This window comes from Bufo bufo, chromosome 4 (genome assembly GCF_905171765.1).
Source record: "Bufo bufo chromosome 4, aBufBuf1.1, whole genome shotgun sequence".
NCBI lineage: Eukaryota > Metazoa > Chordata > Amphibia > Anura > Bufonidae > Bufo > Bufo bufo.
In genome coordinates, this window is record NC_053392.1 from 148,087,195 (window position 1) to 148,112,339 (window position 25,145).

The following is a 25,145-nucleotide window of genomic DNA, read 5'->3' on the forward strand; positions in this document are numbered from 1 at the left end:
TAGACTTCAATCATTGTTTACGCCAGGAATTTTCTGGGTCCTATAGTCCCACCACGGTCCCACCCCAGTGGTGAGGACAGAGTTGATACGCTGCGTATACCTAAATTTAGGTGCAATCAAATGGAAACAGTTGGCACTCCTCTCTGGAATCGTGGTGCTCGTGTCCAGGGTAAGAAAAACCCAATTCAAATTTCAAAAAGAAAGACCGGCACTCCACTCCTGGTTCAAAGTAACTCTGCTTTATTCAAGCATGGAGGAGACACAGCGCAGAAGTAAATTTAGGTGCATGGGCATTCAGAAAGTTGCACATCGGGGGTTTGTTTTTTTGTTTTTTTACGCCAGTTTCTGGTGTAGGGGAAAATAATAAATAACCTCAATTTGTCATCTGGGATTCTGGGAGTTGTAGTGGAGGCCTTATCGGTTGCACCCCAACTTTCCCCGGAAACAGGTATGTAGAAAATATACCACTGCTCCCATATGATAGATTTCTCTTCTAAAAAAAATAAAAAAATTTCAACGTGTGAAAAACAGTCACACCCCGTAGCCCAAAAATGTAGGACAACTGGATGGTGACAAATCTAACCATATGTAATTATTAGTGAGGACTGAATGGAGCCGTGAATTGTTCTCTTTCTCCTGACCGATGTGGTTTCAGGAGCTTCTTCTTGTGGTGTCGTAATGTCGTTTTTGTGGCTTTGGTGATTTTTATGTATTCGGTTGGAGGAACACAAAACACAATATAAAAAGTAGTATAAAAAGGTAATAGGCAGACTTCATGTGGGATCTAATCATGTGGCTTCTCAAGGAACAACTGCAGAAACTTTTCTGATTAAAGCATCTTAAAAAACTGCCATCGACAAGATCGACGTGACAGATCCAGACAGTTTAGTAGCATCTGTGGTTAAAGGGATATTCTGTAACTATTTGATCGGTGGAGATTCTACTGCTGGGACCTCCGCCAAGCATAAGGACTAGGCCCTGTACCTGCAGCCTTCTCCCTCCAGAAATGAACCGAGGGCATCTGTGGAGACATCTACAGGGGCCCCCGTTCTTGTGATCAGCGAGGGTCCTACCGCTGCGATCTCCACCAATCTAATAGCTACAGGGAGTGCAGAATTATTAGGCAAGTTGTATTTTTGAGGATTAATTTTATTATTGAACAACAACCATGTTCTCAATGAACCCAAAAAACTCATTAATATCAAAGCTGAATATTTTTGGAAGTAGTTTTTAGTTTGTTTTTAGTTTTAGCTATTTTAGGGGGATATCTGTGTGTGCAGGTGACTATTACTGTGCATAATTATTTGGCAACTTAACAAAAAACAAATATATACCCATTTCAATTATTTATTTTTACCAGTGAAACCAATATAACATCTCAACATTCACAAATATACATTTCTGACATTCAAAAACAAAACAAAAACAAATCAGTGACCAATATAGCCACCTTTCTTTGCAAGGACACTCAAAAGCCTGCCATCCATGGATTCTGTCAGTGTTTTGATCTGTTCACCATCAACATTGCGTGCAGCAGCATCCACAGCCTCCCAGACACTGTTCAGAGAGGTGTACTGTTTTCCCTCCTTGTAAATCTCACATTTGATGATGGACCACAGGTTCTCAATGGGGTTCAGATCAGGTGAACAAGGAGGCCATGTCATTAGATTTTCTTCTTTTATACCCTTTCTTGCCAGCCACGCTGTGGAGTACTTGGACGCGTGTGATGGAGCATTGTCCTGCATGAAAATCATGTTTTTCTTGAAGGATGCAGACTTCTTCCTGTACCACTGCTTGAAGAAGGTGTCTTCCAGAAACTGGCAGTAGGACTGGGAGTTGAGCTTGACTCCATCCTCAACCCGAAAAGGCCCCACAAGCTCATCTTTGATGATACCAGCCCAAACCAGTACTCCACCTCCACCTTGCTGGCGTCTGAGTCGGACTGGAGCTCTCTGCCCTTTACCAATCCAGCCACGGGCCCATCCATCTGGCCCATCAAGACTCACTCTCATTTCATCAGTCCATAAAACCTTAGAAAAATCAGTCTTGAGATATTTCTTGGCCCAGTCTTGACGTTTCAGCTTGTGTGTCTTGTTCAGTGGTGGTCGTCTTTCAGCCTTTCTTACCTTGGCCATGTCTCTGAGTATTGCACACCTTGTGCTTTTGGGCACTCCAGTGATGTTGCAGCTCTGAAATATGGCCAAACTGGTGGCAAGTGGCATCTTGGCAGCTGCACGCTTGACTTTTTTCAGTTCATGGGCAGTTATTTTGCGCCTTAGTTTTTCCTACACGCTTCTTGCGACCCTGTTGACTATTTTGAATGAAACGCTTGATTGTTCGATGATCACGCTTCAGAAGCTTTGCAATTTTAGGAGTGCTGCATCCCTCTGCAAGATATCTCACTATTTTTGACTTTTCTGAGCCTGTCAAGTCCTTCTTTTGACCCATTTTGCCAAAGGAAAGGAAGTTGCCTAATAATTATGCACACCTAATATAGGGTGTTGATGTCATTAGACCACACCCCTTCTCATTACAGAGATGCACATCACCTAATATGCTTAATTGGTAGTAGGCTTTCGAGCCTATACAGCTTGGAGTAAGACAACATGCATAAAGAGGATGATGTGGTCAAAATACTCATTTGCCTAATAATTCTGCACGCAGTGTATCTCTTATCCTGTGGATTAGGGATTACTTAAAATTACCAGAATACCCCTTTAAATTTAGTCTATTTTCACATCATGTTTGTGATACCCGCGAAAAGCTCCCGACATACCTGCTAACCTGGGACGCTATGGGTGATGGATGCCACCATATGGCATCCATTACAGGCAATCATTTCTGCATCCTGATCACAAAAGACAAAAATGAGCTGAAATATTTCATCACCATTAGGCCTCATGCACACGACCATTGTGTGCTTTGAGGTCCGCAAATTGCGGATCCGCAAAACACGGATGGTGTGCGTTCCACAATTTGCGGAATGGCGCGGACAGTCATTAATATAACTGCCTATTCTTGTCCACAAAACGGACAAGAATAGGACAGGTTCTATTTTTTTTGCGTACCATGGAACGGAGCAACGGATGCGGAAAGCACACGGAGAGCTGTCCGCATCTTTTGAAGTGAATGGGTCCGCATCCGAGCCGCAAATAATGTGGACCAAAGCAACGGTCATGTGCATGAGGCCTTATTGTGTGAATTAGCACAAGCTTTTGTTCATGGCCGAAAATGTGATGGGCCAGGCTGGAAACTACATGTGTATGACATGATTGGTGAAGTTCGTCTAGTGATTTGCCATTGTGGTCAAGGACCAGGGAGTCAGTGCGATTTTTTTTACTTTGGCATGTTGTTGGGTGGCTCATTCACATGAGCAATACCGCAGATGTCTTATTGACCACAATGCGGATGATCATTGAAAATTAGATTATCAACAGATCTCAGCAAATTGATATGGGTCTGTCGATAAAGATCTCAGGTCTATGGCTCCTGAGATGAGCACTGGATCTCCCATGACGTGACTTCATACAATTGCTTTTACTATTACATTTTGTCTGTGGTTCTTTTTGTTTGGATTCTGGTTTATTCTCTACATGCAGAAGGGTATTGTCTAGTAATGGATGGATCTATTTAGAGAACCTGCCTCATCCTCCTCTCCTACTGGTAGGGATTATCTCTACTGACAATGAGGGGGAAAGAAATACACCCTAGAGTAGTAACTAGGTGTTCCTTACAGGGGTTCTCTGGGAATTAAGAAAAGGAAAATACTTAAATATTACTTTATTATAAATATATTCCCAAATACCTTTTATTAGTTTTAATGGCTCTTCTTGTCTGGGGAGCAATCATTAGAAGAAATAAAATGACAATCATATTAGTACACAGAAAACCTGGCCTAATCACACAGGAGGACAAGTTACTTCACAACACTGAGCTAAAGAGCTGCCTCATCCTCCTCTCCTACTTGGTAGGGATTATAATCCTGAATACAGCCGATAAGAACTTCAGCTGAATCTCTGTGGGAATGGAGTTCATAAGGAGTAGGGCTGAAACGATTACTCGATTAAATTGAGTAATTTGACACAAAGAAATTCTTGATGCAAGTTTTTTGCATCGAAGATTCGTTTGTGTCATGTGACCACGGAGCAGGAGTGAAGCGATTGCTATTACTCCCATTACATGGTCTCCCGCTGTGCTTGGAATACTCACCTTTCCAGCAGGGGGCCTCCGGACACTTCACAGCACGTCCATGGTCCCGCGCTGCACTGATCTCCTGACGTACGCATGCCGTGACCTGATGTGCTGTGTGACTTAAGGCGCAGAGCAGCGTGGAACGATGGAGTGTCGGCGGCGCCCCTGCTGGAAAGGTAAGTTGGTGAAACCGGAGGGGTGGGGGCGCGACTAAGGCCGGGCGCCTGGAGTGCACAGCATCATAGCAACCAATGACACAGTGCAATCCGGGTGTCAGGAGGAGCAGGGCAGCAGAGACTATGGCACAATGGGTGGAGAGCTGATGGCACAATGGGGGGAGAGCTGATGGCATAATGGGGGGACGGTTGATGGCACAATGGGGGAGAGCTGATGGCACAATGGAGGGAGAGCTGATGGCACAATGGGGGGAGAGCTGATGGCACAAGGGGGGAGCTGATGGCACAATGGGGGGAGAGCTGATGGCACAATGGGGGGAGAGCTGATGGGACAAGGTTTGAGAGATGATGGCACAAGGGGGGAGAGATGATGGCACTGGGGGAGGAAAGCTGATGGCACAATGGGTGGAGAGCTGATGGCACAAGGGGGGAGAGATGATGGCACTGGGGGAATAGAGCTGATGGCTATGGGGGTGGGGAGAGCTGATGGCACTGGGGGAGTGGAGCTGATGGCACTGGGGTGGGGGAGAGCTGATGGCACTGGGGAGTGGAGCTGATGGCACTGGGGGAGTGGAGCTGATGGCACTGGGGTGGGGGAGAGCTGATGGATCTGGGGTGGGGGAGAGCTGATGGCACTGGGTGGGGAGAGCTAAAGGCACTGTGTGGGATCAGCTAAAGGCACTGGGGTGGGGGAGAGCTGATGGCACTGGGTTGGGAGAGAGCTGATGGCACTGGGGGAGTGGAGCTGATGGCACTGGGTTGGGGAAGAGCTAATGGCACTGGGGTGGGGGAACGGACCTGATGGGGCTGTAGTTGGAACCCGATGGCATGGAAGGCAGCGCGATGCCTTCCTGAGGCATCGCGCTGCCTTTCGGTGACGAGCCTGTGAGATCCAGCCCCCTGGATCTCACAGGCAGGAAGCTGTATGAGTAATACACACTGTATTACTCATACAGTCAATGCATTCCAATACAGAAGTATTGGAATGCATTGTAAAGGGGATTTGACCCCCAAAAGTTCAAGTCCCAAAGTGGGACAAAAAATAAAGTGAAAAAAAAAGTTGAAAAAATAAAGTTTCCGCCCCAAAAAATTAAAAGTTTCAAGTAAAAATAAACAAAAACGTCATTTTCCCCAAATAAAGTAAAAAAAAAGGTAAAAAATAGGGGGGGAAAAAAAGTATACATATTAGGTATCGCCGTGTCCGTATCGACCAGCTCTATAAACATAAAAAATAAAACACCATATGAACACCATAAAAAAGAAAAAAGAAAAACTGTGCTAAATAAACAATTTTTTTGTCACCTTACATCACAAAAAGTATACAGCAAGCGATCAAAAAGGCGTTTGCCCACCAAAATAGTACCAATCTAACCGTCACCTCATCCCACAAAAATTGAGCCCCTACCTAAGATAATCGCCCAAAAACTGAAAAAACTATGGCTCTCAGAATATGGAGACACTAAAACATGATTTTTTTTTTTTTTTAATGATATTATTGTGTAAAACTTACATAAATAAAAAAAAGTGTACATATTAGGTATCGCCACGTCCGTATTGACTGGCTCTATAAAATTATCACATGACCTAACCTCTCAGGTGAATACCGTAAAAAAATAAAAATAAAAACGGTGTAAAAAAAGCCATTTTTTGTCACCTTACATCACAAAAAGTGTAGTAGCAAGCGATCAAAAAGTAACACGCACCCCAAAATAGTGGCAATAAAACCGTCATCTCATCCCGCAAAAATCATACCCTACCCAAGGTAATCGCCCAAAAACTGAAAAAAAATATGGCTCTCAGACTATGGAAACACTAAAACATGATTTTTTTTTTTGCTTCAAAAATGAAATCATTGTGTAAAACTTACATAAATAAAAAAAGTATACATATTAGGTATCGCAGCGCCCGTGACAACCTGGTCTATAAAAATATCACATGATCTAACCTGTCAGACGAATGTTGTACATAACAAAAAATAAAAACTGTGCCAAAACACCTATTTCTTGTTACCTTGCCTCACAAAAAGTGTAATATAGAGCAACCTAAAATCATATGTACCCTAAACTAGTACCCCCACCCTATCCCGTAGTGGTGGAACTAGTACCCTAAACTAGTACCCTCACCCTATCCCATAGTTTTTTTAAATGGGGTCACTTTTTTTGAGTTTCTACTCTAGGGGTGCATCAGGGGGGCTTCAAATGGGACATGGTGTAAAAAAAAAAAACAGTCCAGCAAAACCTGCCTTCCAAAAACCGTATGGCATTCCTTTCCTTCTGTGCCCTGCCGGGTGACCCTACAGCGGTTTACGACCACATATGGGGTGTTTCTGTAAACTACAGAATCAGGGCCATAAATATTGAGTTTGGTTTGGCTGTTAACCCTTGCTTTGTAACTGGAAAAAAATTATTAAAATGGAAAATCTGCCAAAAATGTGAAATTTTGAAATTGTATCTCTATTTTCCATTAATTCTTGTGGAACACATAAAGTGTTAACAAAGTTTGTAAAATCAGTTTTGAATACCTTGAGGGGTGTAGTTTATAGAATGGGGTCATTTTTGGGTGGTTTCTATTATGTAAGCCTCGCAAAGTGACTTCAGACCTGAACTGGTCCCTAAAAAATGGGTTTTTAAAAATATCTGAACAATTTCAAGATTTGTTTCTAACCTTCTAAGCTTTGTAACATCCTCAAATTATAAAATATCATTCCCAAAATGATCCAAACATGAAGAGGACATATGGGGAAGGTAAAGTAATAACTATTTTTGGAGGTATTACTATGTATTATAGAAGTAGAGAAATTGAAACTTGGAAATTTGCAATTTTTTACAAATTTTTGGTAAATTTGGTATTTTTTTATAAATAAAAATGTATTTTTTTTACTTCATTTTTTAGGCCTCTTGCACACAAACGTTTTTATTTTCCGTTTACGTTCCGTTTTTTTGCGTTCCGTATACGGACCCATTCATTTCAATGGATCTGCAAAAAAAGCTGAAAGTACTCCGTATGCCTTCCGTTTCCGTATTTCCGTTTTTCCGTTCCGTTCAAAGATAGAACATGTCCTATTATTGTCCGCATAATGGACAAGGATAGTAGTGTTCTATCATGGGCCAGCTGTTCCGTTCTGCAAAAAACTGAATGCACACGGACGTCATCCGTATTTTTTGCGGATCCGTTTTTTGCGGACCGCAAAATTCTGAAAAAGCCATACGGTCGTGTGCAAGAGGCCTTAGATAAAGGCATATTCAGGCTAGTAGAAACCTGGGTGAACCCAGTGAGTTATTTTCATCCTTGAGCATTGTGGTATTTTCACGGTACCAAATCCTGCATGTTGCGTGTATAAATCAAGCTGTTTTATGTATTCAGTCTCATTTTAATGGTTTGATTTATTTTCTCTTTTAGCATTGAAACGGCAAATAATTACCTCAGCCATGACTAGTGGGTTAGAATTTATTTCCAGAAGATCACCCATCGTCTGCACTGGAGGATGTGTGGCATCCAGTCAACCACTTGCTACACAAATTGGCTTAGGTACTCCATATATAAATACATGTATTTTTGCTATAGTTAAAGAACCTTTCCGTAGGGCATGTTCACACAGCAGGAATGCAAATTAGAAAAATCAGATTTGTATTTGCCATGGAATTAGCAAAATTCAGAGGTAGACCCTCAAATACCCCTCTCAGCTCAGTCCCAGTCAAGTGAATGAGACTGAGATGCAATACAAGAAGTCTCTTTACAAAGAACAGCGCTGTGCTATGCTAGGGAAAGGCTTCAGCCCTTTCACAAAAAGCTGATCAGCAATGGTGTCGTGAGTCAGACCCCTAAGATCAGATGTTGATGAGATTGAACATTTCATTCCCAGAAAACCCCTTTTAAAGGCTATGTACACCTTTGCGGGATTTTTTATTTATTATTGCATTCTACTCATTTTGAGCTAAAAATAATTTTTTTAATTGGTCTTTATTACTACTATGGAAGCCTCTTTTTCTGTATAGGGCTGTGATGCTCTAATAGAGGGATCTGAGTTTTCTCTCTGCGCTGTCAGCCAGCTCACCTGACGGGCTCCTTATCTCTGCTCTCTGACAATATAAACGCTCATTATAGCTCAGTTCTTATCTTAATGATAAGAATGTGGCTTTCATAAGTGTTTATGACATCTTAGTAAACTAGAGATAACGGTTATTAGATGACCATCACAAAGTGAAAGTAAAAAGCACAATTCACACAGCTAGACGACCCTTTGTGACAGAATGGCCCTAATATTTTTAATAAAGACCAACTGAAAAAATTATTTTTAGCCCAAAATGAGTAAAATGCAATCATAATTATTTTTTTGCCTTCAAAGATGTACATAGCCTTTAAATTGTTGCTGCATAGCAGAAAAGGACAACTAAATATATGTCATATTTGCTCTTGATCATTTTACCGACTGCTCATTCATTTACATAATCCTGCCTCCGTGGCTGGCGCTTACTGCTGGTTATTCCCATCTTGACCATGAAAGGCCTTTGAAAATAACTCCATACAGAGCAATACAGTGAAGTTATCCTGAAATGTCATACCATCTTGCCCCAAATTACAATAGGTTTGGGTCTAGAATAAGGATGGTAATCCATTGGATGTAACAGGGTATTATTATACCACATGACAACTCTTGTTGGAGATCGCCACATTATAGGCAGCATTTTGAGATATGATAAAAGTTTACATCTAATAGCTGCATCATGTTTTGGGCCTATGTTGAGCGTATGTGCCAGGATACCAGCTTTCGTATATGCTGATTGTATCCATACACCTCCAATTATCCCTTTGACACTAATTAGTGGAGTGTAGATCTCTTCTTCCTACTATTTACTAGGTGGGGCCCCTTTCATTGCACCTAGAATCCCTAAAGTAGGGTGCCATTGAACCAGTTACAATTTCGCCACATACGTATAAAGAATGTCTCCTGGTCTTTTGTACAGCACATGTCATTACATTTGGAGAACGGTTTTCATGAACGATGAACACAGTAATTTGATCAATCATGTGTATGTCGGAAATCTCATACTATGTGTGTAAGCACTTATCATTAGTGCTGTAAGCTTCCTGTTGCAGGGTTTCCCCCTTATTACCTATCAACGTCCCTACGTCAGGATGGTGGTAACTAGGGTTGAGCGAATCGACTTCGGCTGAAACATCCGAAGTCGATTTGCATAAAGTTTCGTTCTAATACTGTGTGGAGCAGGAGCTCCATACAGTATTAGAATGTATTGGCTCTAAAGAGCCAAAGTTTTTACTCCGCGAAGTCTTGCGAGTCTTAGCATAATAACTTCAGAAATTAATTTATACAGTAAAAAACCATTTCCCGAACTTGGGTTCGGTACCACTTGGAACCAAACCTGAGCTCGGGGAAATTGTTTTTCACTGTATAAATTCATTTCTGAAGTTATTGCTCGAAGTCTCGCGAGACTTCACGAAGCAATATCTTTGGCTCATCAGAGCCAATACATTCTAATGTATTAGAATAAATCTATTAAAATGTATTAGAATAATTTATTAGAACAAAGTTTTATGCAAATCAACTTTGGATGTTTGATCTGAAGTCGATTTGCTCATGCCTAGTGGTAACATATATACCTAAGTTAGTTAATAAAGTTAATAGTTTTCATGCTTGGGATAGTAGCCAAGGCCACTCTTTTGTGTTGTAGAGACGTCTATCTCTAGATGTTACAATGGACATTGTGTTCTGTATAATTATTAAATCTGGCTTATACAATAACTCTTAAAGGGGTTGTCTTATCTCACTGTTAGGACACAGTCCCGACCGCCAGCCAGGCAAGAACTGCTGAGCTCTCAAACGCTCAATGTTTCAGTAGCTCACATTGCGGTGCATGAGGGCTATGGAAACAATGTAGCACAACAAGCTATGCTGTTTCTGAGATAAGGAAACAGTATAGTTTGCTGTGCTACACTGTTTCCATAGCTGTCATGCACAGCAATGTGAGCTACTGAACAGCGATCGTCGGAGCACTCTGCAGTTCCTGCCCTCTGCTGCACTTCCTGTGGTGATCTTTGCCATGTCCTTGAGGCCATCCTATATTTCCCTCACTTCCCATAACCCCTTTCTCTCCTCACATGAACTACCAGGACCAATTATAATGCAGATAACCTCCCCCACCACCCCAGAGCAGTGTGTATTCTCTCACATCCAGCTAACCAGAGACAGAGAAGACCAATCAGAATGCAGATAACTTCCCCCACTACCCCAGAGCAGTGTGTATCCTTTCGCATACAGCTAACCAGAGACAAGCCCTGCAATTGCATGAAATCAGTAAGCATTAGTTTTAGCCTCTTAATAGTCACATTAAAAGGTTTTTAGGAACCATTTTGGGGTATATATAGTGTATTAAATAACTTTTATAAATTTATTTTTAGGGGGAAAGATAAAAAAAAACTGAAATTTTTACATTATTTTGTGGAGTTTTTTTATGACGTTCACTGTGTGGTAAAAATAACATAATTTTATTATGTGGGTCACTATATTTATGATAATGTCACACACATTTCCATATATTTTTCTCGACAGGACTTTGTTTTCCGTCTTGCATAACGGGAACCAGACGGATCCGTTTTGATTCCCATAGACTTCTATTAGGACGGAGCAAAACGGAATGCCTCTAAAAGGCGTCCGTTTTGCTTTCCGTCATAATGCGAGTCTATGGGCAGCAAAACGGATCCGCCCTTCCATCTTATGGATTCCGTTATGTTCCGTTATAACCCTGTTATAATGGAAAGCCATAACGGACTCCATAACGCTAGTGTGAACCGACCCCCCCCTTACTTAGCATTTATAGGGTATGACTTTTGAACGTTTTGTTCTCTGTCATATTTAAATGGTCGTTTCTGTGTACACAAGAGTCACCCAGATCAACATTAAAGGTCACAGTAATGGGAGTGTGTTAAAGATCGGTATCGGGAAACTGAATTATATGACAAATATATAATTATGATAAACAGACTGTTCAACAGCTGGCCTGCAAGCAATAACACTCCCATACATTTTATAATGAGTTTTGGTGTAAACAGTCTTTTTTTTTTTTTTTGGTGCCACAGGAAAAAAGCCAGGAAATATAAGGAGACCAAAATGGGGAAATTAAAGCAATATTTTCTGCTGTGGTGGATAGAGGTTGTGGTGCAATGGGGCCTAAATGCAATATGGTTCAAATGGGCCCCTCTGAGTGTGAACTGCACTGCAATGGGGTCATCTGTGTTACAAAGAGCAGGACGTGGGCTGTAAAGTGGTAATTAAGGACTACAATAAGCATGACATACTGTATGCTGTACTGATTTGCTGCAGGATTTATGATGAGCTACCATGTAGGGGAAGCCAAACAGAGTCGGGCTCCTTCCAAGAAAGTATTAGGAACTTGCATAAACAGCGTTGCTTTCATTTTATTTTAGTAAAATATTCTCCTTCCGTAACAAGGCACTCCAAAAGTTATCCATACCTGTTTTTGCAAATATCAGGTTATAGAGTGAAAGGGGGTTTCTGAGATATTTTTATTGATGACCTATGAACACCTGCTCACTGCTGCGATGTCTACGGGGAGCAAGTAAACAATGAAAAGAAGGATGCGCTGGCACAGCACGCATCCTTCTCTTCAACCAGCTGATCGTCGGGGGTTCTGGGATCTGATATTGATGACCTAAAAATAAAGTATCTCGGAAAGCCTCTTAAAGCATGGGCTACATCACAGGACTTTTGTAACCAAATTGTAATTTTTTTTTATTTAAAAGAAGTCTCACGTGAACTCTTGATTGTTCTAAAAAATCAAACGTACACCCAAAACTAAAAAATACTTCTCACACGACTTATAATCTAATAAGCTTTATTAACAGATCAATGGTTGATAAATAATTTAAAATAGCACACATACATCGATTGGCAGTGATTGAATATCCAAGAGAGGAAATAGGGGCGCCACAATATCAAGTCATATTAAATCCATATATTGTGTTATAAATCCAATAAAGGTTAACCTAACAAAAGAATTATAATAAACAAGACTCTAGAAAGAGAGTCTATTTAAGTAGCATCCACTAGTGTATAAAGGTAGAAAAAACCATTGAAAAAGGAAAAGCATATCTGGATTACCAACCGATATGGCGACGCTCTCCTCCCAACGCCGTTTCGCTCTGAGGCTTCTTCCGGAAGAAGCCTCAGGGCAAAATGGCATTGGGAGGTGGGCGCCGCAATATTGGTCGGTAATTAGTTTTGGGTGCATTAGTATAGTAGATATACCTCTATCTTACCAATTGTGCTGTGGGTCCCGGTCTAGTTTTTGGTGTTCTTAAAAATCAAAGCGTGTTACTTTTTTTTTTTCTATAGGGATATAATAGGTTTGCACTAGTTACACAATTTTACCACAATTTATGTCTGCATCCATGACACCATATAGTCAGAGTCTGATGCGGTACGGGAAACCAAGCCTGAATCTGGCCATATACATTACGTTGGTGACACCTGCCCATTTTGCCAAAATCAGCCGACCATCCAATGTGTATGGGAGCCTCTGAACTCCCACCCAGATGTCAATCCAGATGGATTTCAATCTACCCAATCCTTTTATTCTGAGCACGCATGTGTATGATGGGAGCAGGATCAGGCTATTATCTCATGCATATGGCCGACTTAAGGCCGGATTCACACGGGCCTTTGTTTCCAGGTTTGTAGAGTTTTTTAACAGGCATTTAATTGATTGCCATTCACACATTGCTTTTGTTTTAATTGAGGTTTTAGAGCATGTTGTAGTCTTTTGAATTTGCAGTTCATACTGTGGAAGACTTGTAAACCATATTGGATTGCTCTGCATTCCCCAGATACTTTCCATTTGATGTAAAGCAGGAGTGACCACATGAACCACAATTGCATTGATTTTGCTATGTTTGCTTCCACAGAGATCATTGCAGAACTGGATGCAGACCAGCAAACATTTGCATTATTGTTATTAGCATTCAATAAGTGACTGGGGACAATGCCTATTCTGTATTTGCACTGTTAATTCATGAATATATTCTCATTAATGTAATATAGACATTAGAAGTGAAGCTTTGTTGTCCTTATTTCCAGATATTCTGAAGAAAGGTGGGAATGCCGCCGATGCTGCAGTGGCTGTAGCGGCTGCCCTCAATGTCACTGAACCCGCCAGCACAGGACTCGGTGGAGATTGCTTCTGTTTGTTTTATAAAGCAGACTCTAAGAAAATCTATGCACTGAATGGGAGGTACGGATAGTTCAGTATTTCTACATCACTGTGCTTGAAATTAGAGTATGAGATTTCGAATTGGAGAGATTTCAGACATACAGTATCCTTAGTATACATAGCAAATGGATGTCTTTACATGCAGTTATCTGCAAATACCAGTGGGTTAATAATGTGCAAGAAAGGTATACATTTTATGGTAAATTACATTTTGGGGAAATGTTTTACATACACATAGTCCCAGCACGTGACATGGGCGCACCGGCAAAGGGGTATTCCAGGATTTTAATGTTGATGGCCTATCCTTGGGAAAGACTATCAGTATCGGCGGTGATCCGACACCCTGCACCCCCACCGATCAGCTGTTGTAGAATAGCTCCAGCCGTGCATGTCAGTACCAGAACTACACTGCTCTGTCCATTGTGTTATGGACGGAGCTGGTAGCTGCCATTGCAGTGAACGGGAGCAGTTCTGCATTTAAAGCTCTGTCCACTTCACAGTGAATGGAGCTGTGTAGTTCCAGTGTCGAAAGACAGAGTTAGGGCTCAACTTTTTTTGCGTTCCGTATATGGGCCGTATTTTGATTCCGCATACGGAACCATTCATTTCAACGGGTCCGCAAAAGATGCAGACAGCACTCTGTGTGCTGTCCGAATCCATTGCTCCGTTCTGTGACCCCGCAAAAATTATGAGACATGTCCTATTCTTGTCCGTTTTGCATGAGGCCTATTCTTGTCCGATTGTGTGCATGAGGCCTTACTCTGAAATAGCCGAGCGGCGGTGAATCCTGAGGATAGGCCGTCAATATTAAAATCTTGGAATAAACCTTTTATCTATGTATTTGAAGGTTTTCTAAGAGATGCTATCTTAGAGCATCTCAACGGAAATAAGCAAATAACGCCATATCAGCATGGCTTCATGAGGGATCGGTCATGCCAAACTAATTTAATCAGTTTCTATGAGGAGGTAAGTTCTAGACTTGACAGCAGCGAATCAATGGATGTCGTATATCTGGTCTTCTCCAAAGCATTTGACACTGTACCGCATAAAAGGTTAGTATATAAAATGAGAATGCTCGGACTGGGAGAAAACGTCTGTATGTGGGTAAGTAACTGGCTCAATGATAGAAAACAGAGGGTGGTTATTAACGGTACATACTCAGATTGGGTCACTGTCACTAGTGGAGTACCTCAGGGGTCAGTATTGGGCCCTATTCTCTTCAATATATTTATTAATGATCTTGTAGAAGGTTTGCACAGTAAAGTATTTTTTTTCGCAGATGACACTAAACTGTGTAAAGTAATTAACACTGAAGAGGACAGCATACTACTACAGAGGGATCTGGATAGATTGGAGGCTTGGGCAGATAAGTGGCAGATGAGGTTTAACACTGACAAATTCTAAAGTTATGCACATGGGAAGGAATAATGCAAGTCACTCGTACATACTAAATGGTAAAACACTGGGTAACACTGACATGGAAAAGGATCTAGGAATTTTAATAAACAGCAAACTAAGCTGCAAAAAACAGTGTCAGGCAGCTGCTGCCAAGGCCAATAAGCTAATGGGTTGCATCAAAAGTAGCATTGATGCCGGTGATGAGAACATAGTCCTACCACTTTACAAATCATTAGCCAGACCACACATGGAGTACTGTGTACAGTTCTGGGCTCCTGTGAACAAGGCAGGCATAGCAGAGCTGGAGAGGGTCCAGAGGAGGGCAACTAAAGTAATAACTGGAATGGGGCCACTACAGTACCCTGAAAGATTATCAAAATTAAAGTTATTCACTTTAGAAAAAAGACGACTGAGGGGAGATCTAATTACTATGTATAAATATATCAGGGGGCAGTACAGAGATCTATCCCATCATCTATTTAACCCCTGGACTGTGACTGTGATGAGGGGACATCCTCTGCGTCTGGAGGAAAGAAGGTTTGTACACAAACATAGAAGAGGATTCTTTACGGTAAGAGCTGTGAGACTGTGGAACTCTCTGCCTGAGGAGGTGGTGATGGTGAGTACAATAAAGGAATTTAAGAGGGGCCTGGATGTATTTCTGGAGCGTAATAATATTACAGGCTATAGTTACTAGAGAGGGGTCGTTGATCCAGGGAGTTATTCTGATTGCCTGATTGGAGTCGGGAAGGAATTTTTTATTCCCCTAAAGTGGGGAAAATTGGCTTCTACCTCACAGTTTTTTTTTGCCTTCCTCTGGATCAACTTGCAGGATGACAGGCCGAACTGGATGGACAAATGTCTTTTTTCGGCCTTATATACTATGTTACTATGTTACTATTTCCTTTCACTCAACCATGCACTCACCTTCCACGCAGCTTGCTGACTGAGGATAAATCACACACCAACATTATCCATCCACCCTAATTACATGCTACCACCACTAGTCAAATTCTGGGGGATGCAATAGATAGGTTAAGGGGCGCCAGCAGACTTGTACCGATGAAACTGGCTGACCTGTTAGATGTGCACTTGGCAGCTGAAGACATCTGTGTTGATCTCATGTTCATATGTGCCCGCATTGCTGGGAAAAATACATTTTTAATATATGCAAATGAGATTCGGCTCTCTCAGCAACTGTCGCGCCCTCTGTACTTTGATTGACAGGGCCAGGCAGTGTAAAGGTGATTAGGCCTGGCCCTGACTTCTCCTAAAGTCTTGCACTGCACCATGCACTTCAGTATCGGGCCCAGGCGCAGTACAGGAAGGAGGCCCGCAGTACAGAAGAGAACTGCCAGCGAGCCTCTTTGCTGTATTACACCTCTGCCGGATACTGAGGAGCACGGCACATTTCAAGACCTTAAGGCCTAGTTCACACGAATGTGTGTGATCCGTGGCCGTATTGCGGCCCGCAAATTGCGGGCCGCAATACACGGCCACAGTTCCGTGTGCATTCCGCATCACGGATGCGGACCCATTCACTTCAATGGGTCTGCAAATCCGGAATTGCGGAACGGCCGCACGGAACGGGACCCCTCGGAAGCACTACGGAGTGCTTCCGTGGGATTGCGTCCCGTACTTCCGTTCCGCAAAAAGATAGATGTCCTATCTTTTTGCGTAACGGGCGGATCGCGGACCCATTAAAGTGAATGGGTCCGCCATCCGATGTGGCTGACCTACAGCCGGCGATCGTGCATTGCGGCCCGTAGCACGGGCACGGGTCACACACGTTCGTGTGAACTCAGCCTAAGAGAAATCAGGACCAGGCATGATCATGTTTGCACTGCCTGGCCCTGTCAATCAAAGTGGAGAGGACACAGCAGTTACAGAGTGAGCGGCGCCCCTAGGTGTAACAGCAGTGACCCCGTTGCTCCTAGAAGCTCACCTGCATATATTAAAACTTTATCTTTCTCAGCAATGCAGGCACATATATCAACATGGGACCAACACAGGTGTGTTCAGCTGCCAAGTGCTCGTGTAACAGGTCAGCGAGTTTTATAGGTACAAATCTGCTGACAGATGCCCTTTAACGCACACACATATGGTTTCGTGGAATTGTACTCCAAAATGTTTCAGAGGTATTGCACAAAAGGGTTCATCAACCCAAAGTAATCCACATAGAAATTCCAGGGCACACAGTTTCTAAAAATGTTTTTTTCTCTTTACACTGTTGTATTCTGACACCCACCAACTATTTATATTTCCGTCTGCAGCGCTGTATGAGAGCTTATTGTTCTGCAGAGCAAGCTGTAGTTTTTTTATTGGCACCATCTTTGGGTACATATGACTTTTTGAGCACGTTTTACCCAATTTTTGTTGGAGGAACAACTTTATCAATAACATCAAATCATTTTTTTTTTCATTATGTTTTTTAATTGTTTATATCTTTTTTTATGTAAAATGTTTGTAAAATTGCAAAATGATTTGAACAGTTTTTTTTTCACATTATTTGCCCTTTTTTGTAATTTTTTTTGTCTGTTAGGTTTAGGGTGAGTTCGCGAACACCCGTGCCCCCACACACACACACACCAAATAAAGTTTTCCACGCACGCACACACACACACACTCACACACACACTCCCCTATGGCACGCTGGATGTCATAGGCCGAGGAGGCATACGCCCAGCTTGCCTCCAAGTCCGAGTGCCCCAGTGATGACAAAGATGACCCCACTTTCCTTTTGTCATCCGCGTCCTCCTCATCATCTAGCGATGAAGATGAGCCCCCAAGGCGTCGGAGACGCCGCCAGGCGGAGCAAGGGGGCCGCCATGCTAGGGACCCTGTGGCCCACCCTAGTACGAGCTCTGGGGCTCGTACTAGTTTCCCTGCCCACCAGTTAAGTCCACCGGAGCCCCCTGCCGGTGAACTTGTCTGGTGTACCCAAGAGCGTTTTGAGCCCGTGATTCCTGATTTTGAAGGCCAACCAGGAATCCAGATTTCCACAGTGGGCTTCACTGAATATGACTACTTTAGTCTTTTTTTTCAGTGACCACTTTGTAAATCTAATGGTGGAGCAAACAAACCTGTACGCCCGACAGTTTGTTGCTCAACACCCGGGCTCCTTTTTGGCTAGGCCCGGTGGCTGGACTCCGGTCAGTGCAGCCGAGATGAGAACGTTTTGGGGCCTCATGCTGCACATGGGCCTAGTCAAGAAACCTAGTGTCAGGCATTACTGGAGTGGGGACGTCCTCTACCAGACCCCACTTTACAGTACGGCCATGACACGTACCCAGTTTGAGACCATCCGGAAATGCCTGCATTATGCAGATAATGCAGCATGTCCCCCCCCAAAGTGATCCTGCCTATGACCGCCTGTAAAAAATCAGGACGGTCATCGATCACTTTGGGGCCAAATTTGTACAGGCCTATGTACCTGGAAGGGAGGTCGCGGTTGATGAGTCTCTCATTGCTTTCAAGAGAAGACTCATTTTCCACCAATATGTTCCCTCAAAGCGGGCGAGGTATGGCGTGAAGCTGTACAAACTTTGTGAGAGTACCTCAGGGTGCACTTACAAGTTTCGTGTGTACGAGGGGCGTTAGCGGGAAACTTGTGTGGGACCGTATGCACCCACTGCTAGATAAGGGTTACCACCTGTACGTGGATAACTTTTATACTAGTATCCCCTTGTTCCAGTGCCTGGCCGCCAGATCCACGTCCGCTTGTGGGACCGTGCGGAAAAATCAACGCGGCCTCCCTACCCACCCCCTCCAGGTACCTATCACCAGGGGTGCGACCCGTGCCCTTACCAGTGGAAACCTGTTGCTGGTCAGATATAAGGACAAGAGAGATGTCCTTGTACTGTCCACAATTCACGGTAACGACATCACCCCTGTCCCTGTGCGAGGTACCGAAGCAATGGTCCTCAAGCCCGATTGTATCGTCGACTACAATCTGTATATGGGAGGAGTTGATCTCTCTTATCAAGTCCTCAAGCCATATAATGCCATGCGCAAAACCCGGGCATGGTACAAAAAATTTGCGGTCTACTTGGTACAGGTTGCCTTGTACAACTCTTTTGTGCTGTCCCAGAGCGCTGGCAACACAGGGAAATCCCTCCAGTTCTATGAGGCAGTCCTCAAGGCCCTGATCTTTTCTGAACGGGAAAGAGCAGGCCGGAGTACCTCGGGAATTGGAGGCACCCAGATTGTCCCTGGCCAACACTTTCCAGGTGTGGTACCCCATACTGGAAAGAAGGGACGGACCCCAAAAAAGTGCAGAGTGTGTCACAGGAGGGGGAGATGGAAGGATACCACTACTCAGTGTGACACATGCCCCGATCATCCGGGCCTCTGCATTGACTGTTTCTTCAGGGAGTACCACACTTCCATGGAGTACTAAATTTATATCCCAATTCATCCACTGACAATTTGATAAAAAAAACTGGTTCTCAGACTTGAGACACAAACAAATTTTTTTTTTTTCAAAAATAGTATTTAGTAAAACTAAAATAAATAGAAAAAGTAGACATATTAGGTATCGCCACATCCATAAGAATCTGCTCTATAAAAATACCCCATGACCTAACCCCTCAGATGAACACTGTCAAAAAAACGGTGCCAAAACAGCAATTTTTTGGCAAATTTTCCATTTTAATCCGTTTTTTTTCCAGTAACAAAGCAAGGGTTAACAGCCAAACAGAACTTAATATTTATTACCCTGATTCTGCAGTTTATAGAAACACCACATATGTGGTCGTAAACTGCTGTATGACCAAAGGGCAGGGCGCAGAAGGAAAGGAACGCCATATGGTTTCTGGAAGGCAGATTTTGACAGCCTTTTTTTTTGGGCACCATGTCCCATTTTAAGCCCCCCTGATACAACCCTAGAGTAGAAACTCCATAAAAGTGACCCCATCTAAGAAACTACACCCCTCAAGGTATTCAAAACAGATTTTAAAAACTTTATTAACCCTCTAGGTGTTCCTCAACAGTTTATGGCAAATGGAGATGAAATTTCAGAATTTCTATTTCTGGTAACCTTGCCTCACAAAAATATAATATAGATAAACCAAAAATCATATGTACCCTAAAAATAGTCCCAATAAAACTGCCACCTTATCCCGTAGTTTCCAAAATGGGGTCACTTTTATGGAGTTTCTACTCTAGGGGTGCATCAGGGGGGCTTCAAATGGGACATAGTGTAAATAAACCAGTCCAGCAAAATCTGCCTTCCAAAACCACACAGCGCACCTTTCCCTCTACGCCCTACCGTGTGCCCGTACAGTAGTTTACGGCCACATATGGGGTGTTTCTGCAAACTACAGAATTGGGGCAATAAATATAGCATTTTGTTTGGCTGTTTACCCTTGCTTTGTTACTGGAAAAAATGGATTAAAATGGAAAATTTGCCCAAAAAATCTAAATTCTGAAATTTCATTAACTCTTGTGGAACACTTAAAGGCTCAGTTCACACCTGAGCGTTTTACAGCGCGTTCCTACGCGCTGTAAAACGCTCAACAAGGAGAAACCAATGCTTCCCTATGGGAATGGTTCTCACCTGGGCGTTTTACAGCGCGTACGATCGCGCTGTAAAACGCCCGACGCTCACACAAGTACAGGAGCTTTTTTTTGGGCGCTTGTCGCGCGTTCCCGTACATAGACTTTCGGGAACGCGCGACACTGTGTGTACACTTGTCTCTGTATGCGCGCTTGTAAACGCCCATACAATCGCGCATACAGAGCGCTCCTTTCAGAACGCTCAGGTGTGAACTGAGCCAAAGGGTTAACGACGTTTGTAAAATCAGTTTTGAATACCTTGAGGGGTGTAGTTTCTAGAATGGGGCCATTTTTGGGTGGTTTCTATTATGTAAGCCTCACAAAGTGACTTCAGACCTGAACTGGTCCCTAAAATTGGGTTTTTGAAAATTTCTGAAAAATTTCAAGATTTGCTTCTAAACTTCTAAGCCTTGTAACGTCCCCAAAAACTAAAATGTCATTCCCAAAATGATCCAAACATGGAATGTGCAGTGGCGTAACTAGAGTGTTATGGGCCCCAGTGCAAACTTTGTATCGGGGCCCCCCTACCCCCCGATTTTTATAAAGAAGCGGCAGATTTTCTTACTAATGGCTTTCCCGTGTGGCTAGTCCGCTGCGTGAATGAGGGCCAAGCCCCATTCCGGACAGCAGAGACACGGAGCAGTAACGCGATTGATAATGCTCCGTGCCTCTCTGTGACCTTTTTACTAAAAAATCACAGGGAGATAAAGTGGTCACCGTGATTTTGTAGCAAAACGATCATAGAGAGGCATGGAGCATTATCAATCATGTTACTGCTCGGTGTCTCTGCTGTCCGGAGCGGGGCTTGGCTCTCTTTCACACAGCAGATTAGCCACACGGGATCCGCTCGTGTGAAAGAGCCCAATGCATGGCTACACTCACCCAATCCTAATAAAATCTGGTCCTACCTCATCCAGGGTGTCGCTGGCGTCGGTGTGATGTCCGCTGGATCCAGAACAAGGTCCCTGTGGTGATAGAAAAAAAAAGAATAATCACATAAGGAAGGGATGGTGACTACCCCTGTGAAACTACCAGCTGGGGGCGCTCTGCTGGCCTGGTAGACTGAGCTATGCCAATGTATAGCAGGGTAATTTAGGACATTAGGACCACACAGTACTAATGTCCACATTGTGGCCCCTCACAGTAGTAATGCCCATCTTGTGGCCTTTCACAGTAATTAAGCCCACCTTGTGGTCCCTTCACAAAAGTTATGTCCTTCTTGTGGCCCCTCACAGCAGTTATGCCCACCTTTGTTCCTGTCACAGTAGTTATGCCCAGATATGTGCCCCTCACAGTAGTTATGCCAAATATGTGCCCCCTAACAGTAGTTATGCCAAATATATGCCCCCTCACGGTATTTATGCCAGATATGTGCCCCTCACAGTGGATATGCCCAGATATGTGCCCCTCACAGTGGATATGCCCAGATATGTGCCCGCTCACAGTGGTTATGCCCAGATATGTGCCCACTCACAGTAGTTATGCCCAGATATGTGCCCCTCACAGTGGATATGGCCAGATATGTTCCCCCTCACAGTAGTTATGCCAGACTATGTGCCCCTCACAGTAGTTATGACCAGATATGTGCCCCCTACAGTGGTTATGCCATATTATGTGCCCCTCACATTAAATATGCCCACATATGTGCCCCTCACAGTGGTTATGCCAGATTATGTGCCCCCCTCACAGTAGTTATGCCTTTATATGTGCCATCTCATAGTTATGCCTTTATATGTGCCCCCCTCACAGTAGTTATGCCAGATATGTGCCCCCCTACAGTGGTTATGCCAGATTATGTGCCCCTCACATTAGATATGCCCACATATGTGCCCCTCACAGTGGTTATGCCAGATTATGTGCCCCCCTCACAGTAGTTATGGCAGATTAGGTGCCCCCTCAGTAGAGATGCCCACTTTGTGCCCCCTCACTCTAGTTGTGCCCATCAACCCCCCCCCCTTCCCCTTTGCCCCCAGTCTGCAGTGTTAGGAAAATTTAAAAAAAACACATACTTACCCTCTTCCCTGATGTTGCGCTGCCACACTCACATCGCGCTGCTGGCTGTACTAAAGGCAGTTTCCCGGGCCTTCAGAGCTCCTCCCACAGCCAGCAGCCCGATGTGCGGCCAGCAGAGGGAGCGCTAGAGCTCCTGCTTCACTGATGATCTGGAGACAGCCCGGCAGTGACAAGAACTGCCGGGCCGAGTGTATGTGAGTGAGTGCGCGCGTCCTCCCTCTTCCTCCCACCCCCTCTGCGCAAACCTCCCCCACCTTGCCTCATATTAAACATGTAATGGAGCGCCCTGACGGGGCCCGGCATTGTCACTGTACTTCATGCCGGGCCCCTTCACAGCGCTTCATTACATGTTAGTACAGCGGGCCCCCTCCCCCCGCCGGGCCCGGTCGCAGTCGCACTCCCTGCGACCGCGATCGTTACGCCCCTGGTAGACATATGGGGAATGTAAAGTAATAACTATTTTTGTAGGTATTACTATGTATTATAGAAGTATAGAACATTTTGGTAAATTTGGTATTTTTTATAAATAAAAAATAATAATTTTGACTTCATTTTACCAGTGTCATGAAAGTACAATATGTGACGAAAAAACAATCTCAGAATGGCCTGGTCCTTAAGGTGAAAATGAGCCCGGTCCCTAAGGGGTTAAAGGACTTGTACACTCGACATTCCGATCTCTTGTACCATAGAATATTATTGCAGTCATTGGTATTCTGTTGCAGTATAGGCCCAAGATCAAAGACAAAGGGAGCCCCAAAATTGGAGACAGAGGGAGCCCCCTCCTGTGGTCACTATTGATACTGAGGGGTTAAATGAGATCAGAGTCATCTCCAATCCCGGTCACTGCTAATGGGTGTCTGCTGACCCCGACTGTGTATGGAGCGAGATTAGCTCATGAGTCCACTCCATACAATATCTTAACGCTGCAGGCAGCACAGTGGCTCAATGGTTAGCACTCGTGCCTTGCAGCATGGACAATATCTGCATGGAGTCTGTATGTTCTCCCCATGGTTATGTGGGTTTCCTCCAGGAACTTAGATTATGAGCTTCATTGGGGACAGCTTGATGGTAATGTCTATAAAGTACTGCGGAATATGTCAGCGGTATACAGGGTGGCCCATGTAAAAGTAGCCCGCCTCCAATATCTCCAAATGAAACTGCCTAATAGTAGATCTGTCTTAGTTGTCCATAGCAATCAATCAGAGCTCAGGTTTAATTTTTTTAGAGCCCTGTAGGAACTGAAAGCTGAGCTCTGATTGGTTCATGTAGGCAAATAAGACAGATTTTACTATTAGGCAGTTTGATTTGGATATATTGGAGGTGGGCTACCTTTTTGTGGGCCTACCTGTATAAGGGAATAACATAAATAAACACAAATCTTGTATATGATTTTGCTTTGAAGGATTTGTCCAGAATTTTCTCCTCTCGCCAATGGTACCCATGGAGAAGTCCATACTCGCCTACTCCTTACGTCTCCATTTTGGCTCCTGGGCTCTGGTCACTGGACTTGCCTGTTAACATCCGCACAGAAGGGGTCACATGCACTGCTGCAGCCAATGACTGACCTTATCAGTGACGTGTCCCCAAGCAGCACATCACTTCTGGTTCATTTTCTGCTTGGATACACTTCACGGCTGCAGCCAGTCATTGGCGGCAGCAGTGCATATGACCCCTTCTGTGCAGAAATGACAGTGGGGATCAGAGGTCTAGTGAAGAGAATGTTATTTTGTAATTCAAAACCTTTTTCTCTTTGGGTGTCATATTCTTTACAGCACCATTGCTTCTAAAAAGTTGGAGTTGTTATGTTCTCCTCTCAGTCACCCGGATTGGTGTTCTTATTTTCCAGTATATGTGATATGGCTATATATTGTTATCTCCAGTGCTGCACACCTGCTGTTACTCTTCTGTCACATTGTGACACTTTTGATTACAAATTAACTAAAACAAAGCTCACACTTACTGTTGTATGGGACTCAAACTGATGCCAAAGTGCACTATTTTATCTCAATTATTATCAGTCCATGTTTTGCTGGGCCGTTATATGAAAGTCTTGCATGTAGGATGCCCTCAGAGAACATTGTATATACTGAGGACACTGGAGGGGGCGTTAAATATACTGACAGCACTAGGAAAGACATTATTTATACTGGGGACACTAGAGAGGACCATTATTTATACTAGGGGCACTATAGGGGGCATTATATGTGGGGGAGGGTGGCACTATGGGGCACATAGATGACAAACGGGCATTAAAAATGGATAGATGGCCAGGAAATGGATGCACTCACGGATGCAAAATAGCCATAAAAAACTGACAGTTTATCAGTTTTTAACATAATTTTCATGAGAGCTATGCATAGTTTCTGATCAGCATTCTGGTTACTTTATAGTAGCTGCCTAATGGTTGGGACTTCTCTCCAATAATCATTAAAAGATGCTCTCATGGCACTCCAGTTTTTGAATTGCTCAAAACAATGGTCAATGTATTTAATCCAGCATAAAAATATAGAAAGTGTAACACACATGAATCTTTCGTCCACATTTAGGTCTTTCCAGACCTTGTTTA

At 43.4% G+C, this 25,145-nt stretch overlaps 1 protein-coding gene across 2 annotated transcripts in view; it reads left to right on the forward strand.

The window, feature by feature from the left end:
- Window positions 1-25,145, forward strand: part of LOC120997761 (glutathione hydrolase-like YwrD proenzyme) — a 139,755-nt gene that overhangs the window by 16,821 nt on the left and 97,789 nt on the right. For both annotated transcript variants that reach the window (XM_040428027.1, XM_040428028.1), the window contains exons 2-3: window positions 7,767-7,895; window positions 13,480-13,633. In XM_040428027.1, coding sequence (XP_040283961.1) covers window positions 7,767-7,895; window positions 13,480-13,633 — 283 coding nt within the window. The remainder of the gene's footprint in view (window positions 1-7,766; window positions 7,896-13,479; window positions 13,634-25,145) is intronic.